The sequence below is a fragment of the Amblyraja radiata genome, chromosome 11, assembly GCF_010909765.2.
Source record: "Amblyraja radiata isolate CabotCenter1 chromosome 11, sAmbRad1.1.pri, whole genome shotgun sequence".
Lineage (NCBI taxonomy): Eukaryota > Metazoa > Chordata > Chondrichthyes > Rajiformes > Rajidae > Amblyraja > Amblyraja radiata.
This window is the reverse complement of record NC_045966.1, coordinates 39,593,997-39,612,357: the sequence shown is the minus strand read 5'-3', so window position 1 is coordinate 39,612,357 and position 18,361 is coordinate 39,593,997. Positions and strand designations below refer to the sequence as shown.

Sequence of the window (18,361 nt, the reverse complement as noted above, 5' to 3'; positions counted from 1 at the left end):
GAAGGGTCTCGACCTGACATCACTTATTCCTTTTCTCCAGAGATGCTGTCTGACCCACTGACTTACTGCAGCTTTTTGAAACTACAAACCTGCACGTCTTTGTGGAGTGTGGCAGGAAACCGGAGCCCCTAGAGAAAACCCACAGGGAGAACGTACAAACTCCACACACACACACACACAGACAGCACCCAAGGTCAGGATTGAACCCGGGTCTCTGGCACTGTGAGGCAGTGGCTCTACCAGCTGTGCCGCCCACTCCTAATCAGACTATTCCATAAGATCATAATACTCTGAATGAAAAGGTTTTCCCACACATCTTCCTTGAATTTTGTGCCTAACATTTCAAATCTGTTCCCCCTAGTCTTCAAACCATCCAAAAATGGGGCCAGCTCATCAACATCAACTTGTGCACCACCATAAAATATCTTCTCAAACTTATTTGGTTCGTAGAACATAGAACAGTATAGCACAGGAAGAGGTCCTTTAGTTCAGCCAACAATATTTATGCCAAAGATGATGCAAAGACCCACTTATGTGCCTGCACGTGATCCATATCCTCCATTCCTTGCATGTCCATGTGCCCGTCCAAATGTCTCTTAAACGCCACTATCGTATCTGCCTCCACCACCGTCCCCCAGCAGTGCATTCCAGGTACCCGCCAATCTTTGTGTAAAAAACCTGCCCCGAACATCTCCTTTAAACTTTGCCCCTCCCACCTTAAAGCTATGTTCTCTAGTACTTGATGTGACCACCCTCGGAGTGATTGCTAGTCAGCATGGTCCCGGTGGGCCGAAAAGCCTGTTTCCACACTGTGTCGCTACAGTAGAAAGCAGGCAAAGAAGAACGGTGATTGTAGAGCAAACACTTATAATTTTCCGTGATTGTCAACCTGCAATCAATTAAGCAGACAGCCGACTACAAGATGATTGGAAAATGGTTTCATCATGTTAAACAGCTTACAGTAATATGCTGCCTGTAAAATAATAAATGTCCTCAATACTTCACCAAGTCCGCGCCGACCAGCGATCACCCCGTACACTAGCACTATCCTACACACTAGGGACAATTTACAATTTTACCGATGCCAATTAACCGACAAATCTGCACTTCTTTCAAGTGTGGGAGGTAACCGGAGCACCCGGAGAAAACCCACGAGGTCACAGGGAGAGCATGCAAACTCTGTACAGACAGCACGTGTAATCAGGAACGAACCCGGGTCTCTGGCGCTATAAGGCAGCGGCTCTACCAATGCACTACTCCTGGCTTCACAACTCCTCAATCCTTTCACACATTCTCCTTTCATCTCTGGTCTTTGTTCCAACCATCTTCCCATCAGAAATCCCCCCCTCACCTGCGTCCACCTAATGCCTGTCACGATTTGTACTTCCTCTCCTCTCTCGCAGCCTTCTTTTGACCCGAAATGTCACCTATCCATATTCTCCAGAGATGCTGCCTGACCCGCTGAGGTACTCCAGCACTTTGTGTCCTCTTGTGCATTAACCAGCATCTGCAGTTCCCCATTACTAAGGTAAGAGTTGATGTTGGCATTATGTTCGGTAGGGACATTGTGGGCTGAAGGGCCTGTTTGCTATGCTGTACAGTTCTATGGTAGAGAGTTTCCAGCATTTGTAGTTCCTCTTGTCTGCACTGCACTGTTTATAAGTTTTGACTATATTGGTTGCTTTTCCGAGGCAGCGTGAAGTGTAGATGGAGTCGATGGTGGGGAGTCTGGTCTGTGTGATAGACTAGATTGATCGGAATAGATAGGGTGGATGCAAAGAGTCTTTTACCTAGAGAAGGGGAGTCAAGAACCGAAGGACATACGTAGGTTTAAGGTGAGTGGGAAACATTTAATAGGAACCTGAGAGGCAAGATTCTCACACGGGTGGGTATATGGAACAAACTGCCAGAGGAGGTAGTTGAGGTATAACAGATAAACGTCACCTATCCATGTTCACCAGAGATGCTGCCTGACCCGCTGAGTTACTCCCCCATTGTCTTTTTCCCCCCATTTGCAGTAGCTGTTAATACAAGGATTATTCACAAAGTAGGATTTGGACAGGTATACGATAGGAAAGGTTTATAGGGATATGGGCCAAACGCGGGTAAGTGGAACTAGTGTAGATGGGTCATGTTGGCCAGGGTGGGTGTTGTGTCGAAGGGCCTGTTTCCGTGCTGCATGACTCCGTGACCGGGCTACATCCACAACTCTCAGCAATTCCTTGCGGTCACGACAGGCTGAATTACAATGGAATATACGGAATGATGCATGAACCTGTTCACGGACTGAGTCACACACACAGAGGGAACATAAAACGGCTCAATTTCAGCGCTGTGATGAATTAGTGGTTGTGTGGTGGTTAAATTACTGAACTAGCAACCAATATCCTGGATCATTGGCCAGCTCAGGTGGTTAAATGCTGCCATGGCAGCTGAGGAATTTAAAGTTAAATAAATGTGGAATAAAAAAAAAAAAAATCCAGTTTCATAGTAATAGCTTAAGGAGAGGAGGGAAAGATTCAATAGGAATGGGAGCAGCAACTTACATGTATTTACACAAAGGATGATCGGTGTATGGAATGAGCTGCCGGAGGAGGTAGATGAATATGTATAGGTGACGTTTCAGGTGGAGACCCTTCTTCAGACTGATTGTGAGGGGGGAGGGGAGGAGGGGGGGGAGCGAGGGGGTGGAGCGAGGTGAAATAAATTTGCATGAGAGGTAGGAGGTTCTTTCATAGTGTCCCCTCTCCTGTATCCACCTATTACCTGCCATGTTTTGACCTGCCCCTGCTCTCTTCCAGCTTTCTCCCCTCCCCCATCCCCACCGTAAGTCTGAAGAAGGGTCCCGATCCGAAGCGACACTTATCCATGTTTTCCAGAAATGCTGCTGAGTTACTCCAATACTTTGTGTCTTTTTTGGTAAACCAGCATCTGCAGTAGCTTGTAACTCCAGCAATCTTATAAACCTCTTCTGGTCCACGTTTGGGCGTGGGCTGCAGATCAGAGGCATCCAGGATGACAATGTAACCGCCAAATCTAAGGGTCAGGAGCGTAAAAAAAAAAGGATTTCTGATGAGGCACAAGAGAAGCAGATGCTGGAAACTGGAGCAAAACACAAAGTGCTGAAGTATTTCAGTGGATCAGGCAGCAATCTCTGGAGGATATAGATAGGTGACGGGTCTGAAGAAGACCCTTGCTAATTTTCTTTTGTCGTGTAGTTCTTCTGGTGATTCATTGAAAGATGGGAACAGGCCCTTCGGCCCACTGAGTCCACGCCGACTATTGATCACCCGTTCACGCTAGTTCTGTTATCCCACTTTCTCATCCACTCTCTACACACATGGGGTAATTCCCAGAGGGCCAATTAGCCGAGAACCCTCCACATCTTTTTGAATGTTGGGGGAAACTGGAGCACCCAGAGAAAACCCATGCAGCTACATGCAAGTTGTACACACACCCAAACGTAGTCTGAGGAAGGGTGCCGACCCAGAACGTCACCTATCTATGCTCTCCACAGATGCTGCCTAACCAGCTGAGTTACTCCAGCACTTTGTGTCTTTTTGTGTATTAACCCAGCACCCGCTGTTCTTTCATAAGTTCATAAGTTCTCGGAGCAGAATTAGGCCATTTGGCCCGTCAATTCCACTCTGCCTTTCAATCATGGCAGATTTGTCCTTTTCTCTCCCCATAACCCCTGACACCCGTACTATTCAAGACTCCGTCAATCTCCGCCCTAAAAATACCCAATGACTTGGCCACCACCGCTGTCTGTGGCAATGAATTCCACAGATTCGCCACACTCTGACCTAAGAAATTCCTCCTCATCTCCTTTCTAAAGGTACGTCCTTTTATTCTGTGCCCTCTGGTCCTAGACTCTCCCACCAGTGGAAACATCCTCCCCACATCCACTCTCCAGGCTTTTCACTATTCAGTATGTTTCAATCAGGTCCCTCCCTCAAACTTGTTTCTACGTTTGACAGCAAATGGAACGTTGCAATCTGTTTAAAAAAAAATAGGACCCTGGGGCCAGTTTTGAATGCTTAATGGACAAGCCAGTTGGTTAAGTGTTTTAAAAAAAAAGTGCTTTAGCAGAAGTTGAGAGGTTGTGAGTGTTGTTGATCCGTGGCTGAACACAGCATGCAGTGTTAGCAGGCATCTTACTGCAATCCCCCGCTTCGCAACAATAGAACAGTTCTTCAAAAGTGCACAAAGCATTCCGAGGAGCCAGCGGTAAGGTGAAAGCCTCTCTACTCTATTCTGGGACGTTCAACGTTAAGCACAAAGATTGAGTGTAGCCACATGCAATTTAGGCTGAGGATCTCTCTAACACCTCTAAGGTAGGAAATATCCTGTCTCGAAGGAAGTGTGGAATTTGCATGGTATTCTCCATGGGTCCAAGCATGTCGAGCTCATTCATTCCACTGAAATGCTCTCTGCCTAATGGCTTTAGCTTTGAGAGTGATATTCGTCTCTCCCTCTCCCTCTCCCTCTCCCTCTCCCTCTCCCTCTCCCTCTCCCTCTCCCTCTCCCTCTCCCTCTCCCTCTCCCTCTCCCTCTCCCTCTCCCTCTCCCTCTCCCTCTCCCTCTCCCTCTCCCTCTCCCTCTCCCTCTCCCTCTCCCTCTCCCTCTCCCTCTCTCTCTCCCTCTCCCTCTCCCTCTCCCTCTCCCTCTCCCTCTCCCTCTCCCTCTCCCTCTCCCTCTCCCTCTCCCTCTCCCTCTCCCTCTCCCTCTCCCTCTCCCTCCCTCTCCCTCCTACCTCTCCCCTGTCCCTCTCCCCTGTCCCTCTCCCCCTCTCCCCCTCTTCCTCTCCCCCCTCTCCTCTCTCCCCTCTCCTCCTCTCTCCTCTCCTCCTCTCCTCTCTCTCCCCACTCCCTCCTCTCACCACTCCCCTCCTCTCTCCTCCTCTCCCCTCTCCCCTCTCCCTCCTCTCCCCACTCCCCTCCTCTCTCCTCCTCTCCCCTCTCCCCTCTCCCTCCTCTCCCCTCTCCCCTCCCCCCTCCCCCTCTCCCTCACCTATCTCCCTCTCCCTCTCCCTCTCCCCCCTCCCCCGCTCCCCTATCTCCCTCTCCCCTCTCCCCTCTCCCCCCTCCCCTCTCCTCTCTGTCTCTCTCTCTGTCTCACCGATTTAATTATTTCAGCTTACGATTTATTTGGTGATGCTGTGGGCTTTCCTCTCTGTGCAGTGCCACACATTCTCTACAATGTTAGATGGTCTCTTGACAATTCCTTGTGTTATTTTACTCGTGCTATCTAGCCGTGTGCCTCCAGTACTCGACTGCCAGTGAATGAAAAAGCAGGGGGTCTTTTGAAATGTAAAATTGTCAGCATTCTGCTCCCCAGTGTGCGGCATGCCCGTCAAATATTTATCTGTGTGCAATCTGAGACTAATGTTTCAGCGAGAGCCAAGATACGTGTTTCAGCCCTGGTGTTTCTGGGGCAGGTTATGGTCAGAGGGAGGGTCCCCTGTGTTAGCTGATTCAATGTGGGGAGGGGAAGGGGGGGAGAGACCGCTTGAGCCACTCTGATCTACTAGGGCGGCTGAAGACGGCTTCCTTAAAAACCCCTGCAGAAAAGAGGGAGTACGGAGAAGGGGTCGAATCCGGCCCAGTGCGGCCCAGGAGCTGGACTGCCTGAAGGACAGGAATAGGGGGCAATGTGTCACCTGCAACCACTGAAGCTATACCCATTCTCAAGGGGCCTCAGTGAGTAGCTTTAGTTGAAATCTCAGTGGCTTCAACAAGGGAGATTGTCAGTGGAGACCCACATGGCTTTGCACCAACATATGGCAGCTATTAAACACACTGTTCTGTGACAGCACACTGCTCACGTTTGCATCCTGTTTACTTTAGATTAGTTTGGTTTGGTTTGGTTTAGTGTAGTTTACTTTGATTTAGTTTAGTTAGGTACAGTTTAGTTTAGTTTAGTTTAGAACACAGAAACAAGCTCGTCAGCCCACCAACCATCGATCACCCCGTACACTACAATTCAATTTTTATTCATTAGCACTAGCCTACACACTTGGGATAATATACAATTTTACCAAAGCCAATTAACCTACAAACCTGCACATCTTTGGAGTGTGGGAGGAAACCGGAGAACCCGGAGAAAACCCACGCATCACCGGGAGAACGTACAAACTCTGTACGGACAGCACTTGTGGTCAGGTGTTTGAACTTGGGTCTCTGGCGCTGTGAGGCAGCAACTCTACCCCACCCCTGCACCACTGTTATGGAGCCAGTTGTGGGCCCCTTTTAACTGGGACGTTAAACTACCTTTCAGATAAAGGTTTCGATTTATATTGTTATACATGTACTGACCTGCAATTTAGTTTATACCAAAGAAAGACCAAAGTGCAGGAGTAACTCAGTGGGTCAGGCAGCATCTCTGGAGCAAAACGATCGTGACATTTCGGGTCGGGACAAAACATCACTCATCCTTCTTTTCCAGAGATGCTGCCTGAGTTATTCCAGCACTTTGTTTCTATGTTTGGTATAAAACAGCATCTGCAGTTCTTTGTTTCTGAAGAAGGGTATTAACCTGAAATGTTACCCATTCCTTCTCTCCAGAGATGCTGCCTGTTCCGCTGAGTTACTCCAGCATTTTGTGCCTATCTTTGTTTCTAGGGTTTAGTTCTGTTTATTATTGTCACATGTACCGAGGTACAATGAAAAGCTTTTTTGTTGCGTGCTGTCCAGTCAATGAAAATACTATACATGATTACAATCAAGCCGTTCATAGTGTGCAGATACAGGATGAAGGGTATAATGTTTAGTGCAACATAAAGTCCTGTAAAGATACTTCAACGGTCTCCAATGAGGTAGTTGGTAGGTCAGGAGCGCTCTCTACTTGATGATGGGATGGTTTTGTTGCCTTATAACAGCTGGGAAAAAAACTGTCCCTGAATCTGGAGGTGTCCATCTGAGGATTTACGTATAAGGTGAGAGGGGAAAGATTTAATAGGAACTTGAGGGACAACGTTTTCACACAGAGGGTGGGTGGGTATATGGAACGAGCGGCCAAAGGAAGTCGTTGAGGCAGGTACTATAACAACATTTAAAAGACACTTGGACAGGTACACGGATAGGAAACATTTTGAGGGATTTGGGCCAAATGTAGGCAAGTGGGCCTAGTGTAGAAGGAGCAAGTTGTGCAGTAGTCTAGAATGGGCAAGTTGGGCTGAAGGATCTCTCTCTATGCTGTATGCCAATAGGTAAAGCAAAGGGGAAGATACAGAGTGCAGAATATAATTCTCAGCGTTGTAGCGCATCAGTTCCAGAGACAAAGTCCAATGTCCGCAATTGAGTAGAGGTGAATCAGACAGTATCCTATCTTATGGAAGGACCGTTCAGCAGCCCGAGCTTCTTCTTCTTGCGTATGGCGTGCACAGTCTAAAGTTGTAGAACAACTTGTTCTATTTGATCTTATTTGAATGTGCACGCCGGGTTGATTGCATTAGTCAAAACAGGGCGGACCACGTGAAGGTTGCAATCTTCCACCCCAGCAGCCCGATAACAGAGGGGAAGAAACTGTTCCTGAGTCTGGTGGTGCGCACATTCAAGCTTCTGTACCTTCTGCCGGACAGGAACGGGGAGAAGAAGGAATGACCGGGGTGGGACAGGGACAAGTCTGTGATTATGTTGAAACAAAGGAAACAAGACTCTATGTATGACTCTATAAGAAACGTTAACTCCTCCATCTCATTACATCTGTTACTTGTTTCCTCTGTTACCTTTAACCTTTACAATCTAATCTTTGTGGTGACATTAGAGATTGCATGGTTGACATTTGCTGTTCCGAGGTAGATAAGTTCCAATTCAGTGTTCACTGAATGGAAAGTGTGGAGGGAGTGTAGGAAGGAACTCCAGTTGCCGGTTTAAACCAAAGATAAACACTAAAAAAAGCTGGAGGAACTCAGCGGGTAAAGCAGCATAGCTAGAGAAAAGGAATAGATGACGTTTCGGGTCAAGACCCTTCTTCAGACTGAGAGTCAGTGGAGAGGGAAACGAGAGATATAGATGGTACATAGGACAAATGGATGAAAGATATGCAAAAAGCAACATGATCAAGGAAAGGAGCCCACAATGGTCTATAGTTGGCTGTGGGGAAGGTGATAAAGTTACACAGACAGTGAAATTCAATAGGACGACAGTGAAAATAGTAGGGTGACTAGGGTGGACGCGGGACAGAGAGAGAGAGGGGATGCGAGGGTTACTAGTTGGCTTTGAGAAAGCCCCACTGTTTGTCCAAGCACTGTGAACGGTTAATGTTGGATATGTAGATGAGCACAGGGGGTTTCTCTGCATTCTTGTTCAAAGCATCATTTCCTCTCCAGTTCCCGTTCAGGCTAATTCATTCCTTTATGCAATTCTCTCACTTTTAGCAGGGAACGCCAAATGTCATGGAACTGTGCACCATTGACGGAAGGTTTATCGTTTTAACCCTTTCATTATCTAGTAGGTTATAGTTTGAACCTTCCAGATAATGAAAGGCCTCGTTAAAGTGGACATTTAGTTTCGTGCAGTTTAGTTGAGAGATACTGCGTGGAAACAGACCCTTCAGTCCACCGAGTCCACGTTGACGTTGACCAGTGATCACTCCGTACACTAGCATTATCTTCCACAGTAGGATCAATTTGTAATTTTTACCAAAGCTAATAAACTTATAAACCTGTATGCCTTTGGAGTATGGGAGGAAACTGGAGTACCCGGAGAAAACCCACACAGTCACAGGGAGAACGTACAAACTCCGTACAGACAGTACCTTTAACATGGAGACGAGGAGGAATTTCTTTAGCCAGAGATGGCGGTGGAGGCGAAGTCATTGGGTGTTTTTAAAACAAAGATTAATAAGTTCTTGATTAGTAAGGGTGTCAAAGGTTATGGAGAGAAGGCAGGAGAATGGGGTTAAGAGGGAAAAATAGATCAGCCATGATTGAATGGCAAAGTGGACGATGGGCTAACATGGCCTTATTCTACTCCTATGTGAATGAATGAATAAGTTTATTGGCCAAGTAATCACATACAAGGAATTTGCCTTGGTGCTCCACCCGCAAGTGACAACATGACATACAGTGACAGTTAGGAATGACATTAAACATAAAACATTAAACATTAATAATAAAACATTATTTATTAAACATGTGAATTAAACATGTGTCTTATGGTCTATCTAGCACTGTAATATGGTCTTAACTCTCGTGTTTAGAGCTAGTAGGATATTGTTAAGACAGCACAGTGAGCAGTGGGTAGAGCCGCTCCCTCACGGCACCAGAGACCCGGGTTCGATCCTGACCGTGGGTGGTGTCTATGTGGAGTTTGTGTGTTCTCGCTGTGACCACGTGGGTTTCCTCCAGGTGTTCCGGTTTCCTCTAACATCCCAGAGACATGTAGGTTTGTAGGTTAATTGGCCCTCTGTAAATTGCAATGAAACGGAACTATTTGGCCCACTGAAACCACGCCGACCATCTCTCACCCGTTTACACTAGTTCTAGGTTATCCCACTTTCCCATCCACTCCCCACACAGTTGCACCAACACACCTTTGGGATGTGGGAGAAAACCAGAGATCCTCTTCGAAACTCCAGCCTGCACAGGCCCAGAGTCATCAAATGCTCATCATTATGTTAAATCCAATCATCCCCGGGATCGTTCTCGTAACCTCGTCTGAACCCTCTCCAATCCCAGCACATCCTTCCTGAGATATGGGGCCCACAACTCCTCACAATACTCCAGATGTGGCCGCACCAGCAGCTGATGAAGCTTGTTAACATCTGCAGTTCCTCGTGTCTTGGCCTCTCTCCTTATTGCACCGAGGGATTGGTTTGAACGCTGTTATTAACCCTCAGGACTCAATCAGTTTGGTGGTGAATTAATTTCACAATCCACCGGGGAGTTAAGATAAAGTCATTGCAATGCGGGAATAAAATTTTGATGAGTCATGCAACGTTTAAAAGCTGGCTCGAGAGCTTTTATTTTCTTGAGATAATTTACAGTAGAACAAATTAAAGGCTGGGCCTGTGCTTGCTGATAAAGTTCTCATCAATGTTGTCTCCATCTCCTGGCAAATACATAATTGAACCAGCGCACCCTTGGAATATTTATACCCTTGATGCTTTACAGTTGTCTCTGATGGCCATGTTATGTTGAAGGGATAGTTCAATGGTTCTTTATTGTCACGTGTGCACAGCATAGTGTAATTCTTTTGTACAACCATAAAATGCACAGTCGCCACAAATGTGACACTATTTAAAAAAATTAAAATAAAACAGAAAACACAAACGGCACAGTTGGGGTGGCACGGTGGCGCAGCGGCAGAGTTGCTGCCTCATAGCGCTTGCAGCGTCTGAGACCCGGGTTCAATCCCGACTTTGGGTGCTGCTTGTACGGAGTTTGTACATTCTCACCGTGACTACGTGGGTTTTCACTGAGATCTTCGAGTTTCCTCCCACATTCCAAAGACATACAGGTTTGTAGGTGGATTGGCTTGGTACAAGTGTAAATAGTCCCTAGTGTGTGTAGGATAGTGTTAATGTGCGGGGATCGCTGGTTGGTGTGGACTCGGTGGGCCGATGGGCCTGTTTCCGCGCTGTATCCCCAAACTAAATAAACAGTCCAAAGTGCTGGAGAAACTCAGCGGGTGCAGCAGCATCTATGGAGCGAAGGAGATAAGCAACGTTTCGGGCCGAAACCCTTCTTCAGACTGATAGGGGAAGTATTGGACTTCCACGTATTGGAAGTCCTGGAGTGCCCCTGATCTAGGTAACCCCGACCCGATGTCCCTCTCCTCTGCCGACTGCCTCTGGAGGCGCCTCCTGCAGCCGACCTTGAAGGCGCTGGAGGCATTACTCCGATCTCTCTGCTGCTGGCCCACTCCTCACCTCCATCGTCGCCAGCGGCTCCCTCCCCGTCATCACTCCGGTCTTCGTGGCTCAAGGCTTCCCCTGCATGTGGCCGTTGGGTCTTCGGTAGTTCGAATTCTTCAATTTTAGGCAACCTACTACTAAACCCTCCCCCACATTGTTTTGAAGGGAACAGACTGGACTGTTGGCTCTCTCCCTGTGAGATTTTGTGAGATAAATTGGTGTTGCTTCTAATTGTTATTCCAATGTTCCGTGTTGGAATCAAAATGCTGTGGGAAAAGATTCCGCGCATTGTACACTCCTACATTTACAGAAGTGGTTCTTCTGTTTATTGGTGCGTTGAAAAGTACAGTACAGAATGTGAACAGGTCCTTTGGCCCATATTATCTGTGCTAAACATGATGCTAAACTAAACTAATCTCCTCTGCCTGCACGGGATCTATATCCCTCCATACCCAGGTGCCTATCTAAACGCCTCTTAAACGCCACTATCCTATCTGCCTCCGTCACCACTCCTTGCAGTACATTCCAGGCCCCCACCACCCTCTGTGTGTAAACAAAATCAGTCCCACCCATTGCCTTTTGCTCAAGAATTGTTCCTTTTCTCAGCCCACAAACATTTTCTGCTTTACCTTCTTTCATGGTTCACCTTAATCTTTTAGCGCCATTTATGGACAAGTTAAGGCTATAACATTTTTTCTTAAATTTCGGACTTGAAGGTGCAAAATGGGGCCTAAAATGTGGCGACGAGTGCGGACACAGTGTTTTCTGCTGCTTACACTCTTATATTAGTATGATTGTGCCTAAAGTATAGCAATATTGTCACTGTACTGGTCTACTGGAGCAGCTCCTGATCCAGGTAAGCCCCCAGGGCCACCCTATGTCACCTTTACCGGCTTGGCCTGTGAATCAATGCCCGGCCATCTTTGTGTGTTGGGGTCGTCTCCTGCAGCCGACCTTGAAGGTGCTGGAGGCTTTGCCCCAGTTCACCCTCCCACCTCCCCTTGCTCCTCGCCTCCTATGTCTCCAGCAGCTCCCTCCCAGTACCGTGATCCACCGAGCCTTCCACCGATCCACCCACCCAACTCTTAAAGGATTCCAATGCCCACATCTGCATCGTAAAGCACAGTAAGGATTTTTTACTCTTTTGCAAAGTATTAAATCATGCCAATTACCTATAACCACAGATATCCCTCAGCAAAACTAATGATGTATGAAAACGCTGGAAGCTTTGCACCAAATATTAATTGCAGAATAAATCATGAATTCATGATTTATGTTAATGGATTAATTAGCATTCTGGAGGGTTTTGGATATTGCATTTTTATTTTGCCTTCACTCTGAGCGTGGAAGAACAAAATATATTTCAAGTAAGGTCACGAATGTATTCTTTCGCAAAAGACACGAGGTGCTGGAGTACGCAGCAGGTCAGGCAGCATCTATGGAGATTGACACAAAGTGCTGGAGTAACTCAGCGGGTCAGACAGATTCTCTCGAGAAGATGGATGGGTGACTTTTCAGATCGGGACCTGTTTGAAGAAAGGTCCCGACCCAAAATGTCAACCATCCTTTTGCTCCAGAGATGCTGCCTGACCCACTGAGTTGCTCCAGCACTTTGTGTCTATCCATGGTATAAACAAACATTTGCTGTTACACAAAAAAGCTGGAGAAACTCAGCGGGTGCAGCAGCATCTATGGAGCGAAGGAAATAGGCAACGTTTCGGGCCGAAACCCTTCTTCAGACTGAAGAAGGGTTTCGGCCCGAAACGTTGCCTATTTCCTTCGCTCCATAGATGCTGCTGCACCCGTTGAGTTTCTCCAGCTTTTTTGTGTACCTTCGATTTTCCAGCATCTGCAGTTCCTTCTTAAACATTTGCTGTTCTTTGTTTCTACAGTTTCAGCATCTCTGGAGAACATGGATAAGTGACGCTTTGTGTCGAGACCTTTCTTCAGACTTGTGTACATGGTGAGTCTGAAGAAGGGTCCCAACCTGAAACATCACCTAGCCATGTTCTCCATAGATGCTGCTTAACCCGCTGAGTTACACCAGCACTTTGTGTCCTTTGCTCAAGATTCCAATATCTGAGGTTTCGGTTTAGGTTTATCATTGTCGAGGTACAGTGAAAAGCTTTGTTTTGCCTGTTCTCAAAGCAGATCAGATTAAACTATGTTCATCAGTTAGAGGAGAAAGAATTAGGCCATTCGCCCATCAAGTGTACTCCGCCATTCAATCGTGGCTGATCTATCTTTCCCTCGCAACCCCTTTCTCCTACCTTCTCCCCGTATCCCCTGACACTCCTGAGGCATATTCTGAGGCTGTTCCCTCTGGTCCCCAGACTCCCCCACATACACTCTATCCAGATCTTTCACTATTCGGTAAGTTTTAATGAGGTACCCCTTCATCCTTCTAAACTCCACAGAGTACAGGCCTAGTGCCGTCAAACGCTCACCATACGTTAACCCAATGATCCCTGGGATCATTCTCGTAAACCACCTCTGGACCCTCTCCAACGCCAGCACATCAGATATGGGGCCCAAAACTGTCACCAATACTCCAAATATGGTCTGACCAATGCCTGATAAAGCCTCACCATTACATTCCTGTTTTTATATTCCAGTCCTCTCGAAATAAATGCTAACATTGCATTTGCCTTCCTTACTACAGACTCAACTTGCAAATTAACCGTATGAAAATCCTGCACCAGCCTTCCCAAGTCCCTTTGCATCTCCGATTTCTAAATATACTACACATTTAGAAATTAGACTATACCTTTATTCCTACTACCAATGTGCATGACTCCACACTTTGTAATGCTGTATTCCATCTGCCACTTCTTTGCCTACTCTCCCAACCTGTCCAAGTCCTTCTGCAGAATCCCTGCATCCTCAACACTACTTGCCCCTCCACCTATTTTCATATCATCTGCAAACTGGGCCACAAAGCCTTCAATCCCCTCATCCAAATCATTGGTAAACAATGTGAAGAGTAGCGGCCCTCGCACTGACCTCTGTGAAACACCGCTAGTCACTGGCAGCCGACCAGAAAAAGCCCCCTTTATTGCCACTCTTTGCCTTCTGCCATCCAGCCAGCCTGCTATCCATGCTACTATCTTCCCTCTAATACCATGGGCTCTCATCTTCTTTAGCAGCCACACGTGCAGCAACTTATCAAAGGCCTTCTGAAAATCTAGGAAAACAAGTCCGGGAAAATCCAATTAAAGATAGTCCGAGGGTCTCCAATGAGGAAGATGGTGGTCAGGACTGCTCTCTAGTTGGTGATAGGACAGTTCAGTTGCCTGGTAACAGCTCAAATTAATGATTTGCTTGACCCACTCAATGAATTAAATAGTTTAATGTAGTGGTTGAATGAATTGCCCACTGCAGTGCCCAACGCGGTGCTGCGACTTAAGTGAAGTGCGTTGCTGGATCACCCACTGATTGTTGCCTCTGCTCATTGCAGGATGCTCTGGGGTTTGTCCGAGTGGTGATCGTTCTGGTTGATGGTCGGGCCGGCACCTCACCCACGCTCGCCCATGCTCGGCCGCGCTCGCCCACCCATGGACTGCCTCACGGACGGGCATGAGAGCCAGTCGCCAACGCGCCGCCGATCCTGGGACGTCTGAGCACCTTTGCGCTCCCGGTTCTTACGGCCACCGATGGTTTGCGATGGTGACATGAAACCCAAGCAAGGTCAAGAGCGGAGATCGCCATTTCCGTCGGAAGATAAGCTGTCGGGCTGAAACCCAAGGGAAGGGCGTTGCATTCCGTTGCGTGCGTGGGTAAAGCATGAATTTGTTGAGCCGTTTCCACCGGGTCTTTCGACAGCTCACTCTGCAAGGAGTTCTCCTGCTTCTCTTTGCCTTCTGTATGGCCACGGTGTTTATCTCGGGCTACTTCCTGTACGTGGGCACCAGGCAGGAGACGGAGCCCTCCAGCGACCTCCAGGTCTCGGACTGTGACAATTCCAGGGTCACCCCTTCCAGGCTGCTCCCCACCAAAGCCGCCAAGCGGGTCGACTCTTCCCGCACGGACCCCGTGGTGCTGGTCTTCGTCGAGAGCATGTACACTCAACTGGGCCAGGAAATCGTGGCCATTCTGGAGTCCAGCCGCTTTAGGTACCACACTGAGATCGCCCCCGGAAAGGGGGACATGCCCACCTTGACAGATGGGGACAGGGGTCGCTTCATCCTTATTGTGTATGAAAATATATTAAAGTACGTGAATTTAGACGCTTGGAACCGAGAACTATTGGACAAGTATTGCATCGAGTACAGCGTTGGCATCATTGGCTTCTTCAAGGCCAACGAGAATAGTTTGCTGAGCGCCCAGCTCAAGGGTTTCCCACTCTATCTCCATTCCAACCTTGGCCTCAAGGACTGTAGCATCAACCCAAGGTCTCCACTGCTCTACATCACCAAAGCCAAGGAGATGGAGAAGGGCTTCCTCCCAGGTGATGACTGGACGGTCTTCCAGTCCAACCATTCGACCTATGAGCCGGTGTTGCTGGCCAAGACCAAGTCGGCGGAGAAGATCCCCCACATGGAGGTGGATGCTGCCCTCCATACCACGGCGGTCCAGGACCTGGGGCTCCATGACGGCATCCAGCGAGTCCTCTTCGGAAACAACATGAACTTCTGGCTCCACAAGCTGGTCTTCGTAGACGCCGTCTCCTTCCTGACAGGCAAGCGATTGTCCCTGTCCTTGGACAGGTACCTTCTGGTGGATATCGACGACATCTTCGTCGGGAAGGAAGGCACCAGGATGAAGGCGGAGGACGTGAAGGTGAGCATTGGTTTTGGTGGAGTAACAGCAGGTCACACACATCTCGGAAGAAAGGACACAAAGTGCTGGAGTAACTCAGCAGGTCAGATGGCATTTCTGGTGGGAATGGATGAGTGACGTTTTGGGACCCTTCATAAGTTCATAAGTTGTAGGAGCAGAATTAAACCATTCGGCCCATCAAGTCTACTCCACCATTCAATCATGACTGATCCCTGACATCCTTACTAATCAAGAATCTATTAATCTCCGCCTTAAAAATATCCATTCTTGGCCTCCACAGGTGTCTGTGGCAATGAATTCCACAGATTCACCACCCTCTGACTAAAGAAATTCCTCCGTATCTTTCTAACGGTACGTCCTTTTATTATGAGGCCATGGCCTCTGGTCCTAGACTCTCCCACTAGTGGAAACATCCGTTCCACATCCACTCTATCCAGGCCTTTCACTATTCGGTAAGTTACAATGAGGTCCTCCCATAGTCTGGATCTGAAGATGTAGAGCACTGCACACAGTCTGAGGAAGGGTCCCCAACCCAAAACATCACCTCTCCATGTCCTTCAGAGATGTTGCTTGTCCTGCTGAGTTACTCCATTACTTTGTGTCCCAACAAAATTCTAGCACCTGCAGTTCCTTGAGTCTTGTCGGTTTGAGGAGTGAATGAACAGGTCACCCCAGGTGCCTCTGTTTTCAAAAAAACAAATTCATACACAATGGGATAGAGGTGAATCAGACAGTACCGTGGCTTATGGAAGGACCGTTCAGAAGCCTGATAACAGAGGGGAAGAAGCTGTTCCTGAGTCTGGTGGTGCGCACTTGCAAGCTTCTGTAGCTTCTGCCGAACAGGAGCAGGGAGCAGAAGGAATGACCGGGGTAGGACAGGGACAAGTCTTTGATTATGTCGACTGATTTTCTAAGGCAGCGTGAAGCTAAACGATTCTTTTTGTAATTTCTGAAAGAAAGAAATTAAAAAATGCTTGATAGCATGAAATATCAGTTCAGCCATAAGCTCAGAGAAATTCAGGGGAGGTTTGATTCCAGTTTGAGCCCAGAATGTTAGCCTCTACGCCCAGACATTTAGTCTTCAGGAAACAGCCTTTGGGTTGGTTGGAGGCTTGTTGCCAGCTGGTTTTCTGTGCTGTAATCTGCCAGAGGCTTGCAATCACACGTGGTCATAGCTCACGTCCCAGCAGAGGACATACTAGCTGCTGGAATGTGGGTGGAAAGATGGAGGCAGAGAAAGAGGGAGTGTGTATGTGAGTCTGAGTGTGAATGTAGCTATGTTTGTGTAAGTGCGTGAGCTTGCGAGAGTGAGTGTGAGTGAGAGTGCGTGAGTGAGTTTGGGAGTGAGAGAGCATGAGTGAGAGTGCGTAAGTGAGTGTGTGAGTGAGAGAAAGTGTGTGTGTGTGTGTGTGTGTGAGTGTGAGAGTATGTAAGTATGTGTGTGAGTGTGAGAGAGCATGTGTGTGAGAATTAGTGTGTGTGAGAGTGAGTGAGAGTGAATGTAAGAGTTAGTGTGTGAGTTAGTGTGTGAAAGTGATTGTGTGCGAGTGAGAGTGAGTGTGTGAAAATGAGTGTGAGTATTTGTGTGAGTGTGAGACAGCATGAGAGTGTGAGTGTGGGAGTGAGAGTGAGTGATTGTGAATGAGTGTGTGAGTGAGAATGAGAACATTTACAATACAGAAAAATAGACACAATGAATCCCAGATGCTGGTTTACAAAAAAAAGACAAATAGTGCTGGAATAACTCAGCGGGTCAGGCAGCACCTCTGGTGAACATTGATAGGTGACGTTTCGGGTCGGGTCCCAATCTTCAGATTAGGTCCACTGCTCTGCATCTTGAGACCCAGTCTGAAGAATGGTCCCGCCAATCAACGTCCTCCAGAGATCTTCCTGACCTGCTGAGTTACTCCAGGTCTTTGTCTCCGACAGAAGAGAAAGGGGGAAAGCTGCAAGAGAAGTGATGGTGAGGGTAGGTTTTGGTTTATGGACTTTGACAAAGGCAATAGATGAAAAGACAAAAGGTATGAGATAACGAGAGAAGGATCGATGAGTGATATGTTAAGCCAGAGGAAGGAATATAGGTGGAAGGGGATGGGGGGGGGGGGGGGGGGGCATCCAGAGGGGCAAATGGAAGAGATGAGGAAAAAAAGGGTGTGGGGTATTGTTGGTTAGTTACCAAAATTTGGAAAATTTAATGTTCATCCCACTGGGTTATAAGCTACTCAACCGGAACAAGAGAAGAGGTGCTCTTCCTCCAGTTTACGTGTGGCCTCACTCTGGCAATGGAGGAGGTCCAGGACAGAAAGGTCAGTGTGGGAATGGGAAGGGGAGTTAAAATGGTGCCACCGGGAGATCCGGCGGGCCATTGCAGATTGAGCACGTGTTTGGTGAAACGGTAGCCGAGTCTATCCTTGGTCTTGCCGATATAGAGGAGGCCTCATCAGGAACACAGGGCGCAGTAGATGAGGCTAGAGGACGTGCGCGTGAACCACTGTCTCACTTGGAAGGACTGTCGTGGTCCCTGGGTGGAGGGGAGGGAGGAGGTGCTTCATCTCCTATGGTTGCAGGGGAAAGTAGATTAGATGAGGGTGGGGTAGGTTGGAAGGGATGAGTGAACCTAGCAGTTGTGGAGGGAGCAGTCTCTGGGGAAGGAGGAAAGTGGTGGGATGGGAAGGTGTGATTGGTGGTGGGATTGTGGCGAATCTGTCTTCCTCTGGTTTAA

General features: G+C 47.8%; 1 protein-coding gene across 6 annotated transcripts in view; it reads left to right on the top strand.

Moving 5' to 3' along the window:
• ndst1 (N-deacetylase and N-sulfotransferase 1) overlaps positions 1-18,361 on the top strand; it is a 107,902-nt gene that overhangs the window by 54,780 nt on the left and 34,761 nt on the right. For 4 of the 6 annotated variants that reach the window (XM_033029748.1, XM_033029742.1, XM_033029743.1 and 1 more), the window contains exon 3: positions 14,318-15,639. In XM_033029748.1, the coding sequence (XP_032885639.1) occupies positions 14,644-15,639 (996 nt within the window). In that variant the 5' untranslated portion in view covers positions 14,318-14,643. Of the gene's footprint in view, positions 1-4,087; positions 4,338-14,317; positions 15,640-18,361 lie in introns of those variants that run through there. The other 2 variants (XM_033029747.1, XM_033029745.1) reach the window with 2 other exon arrangements.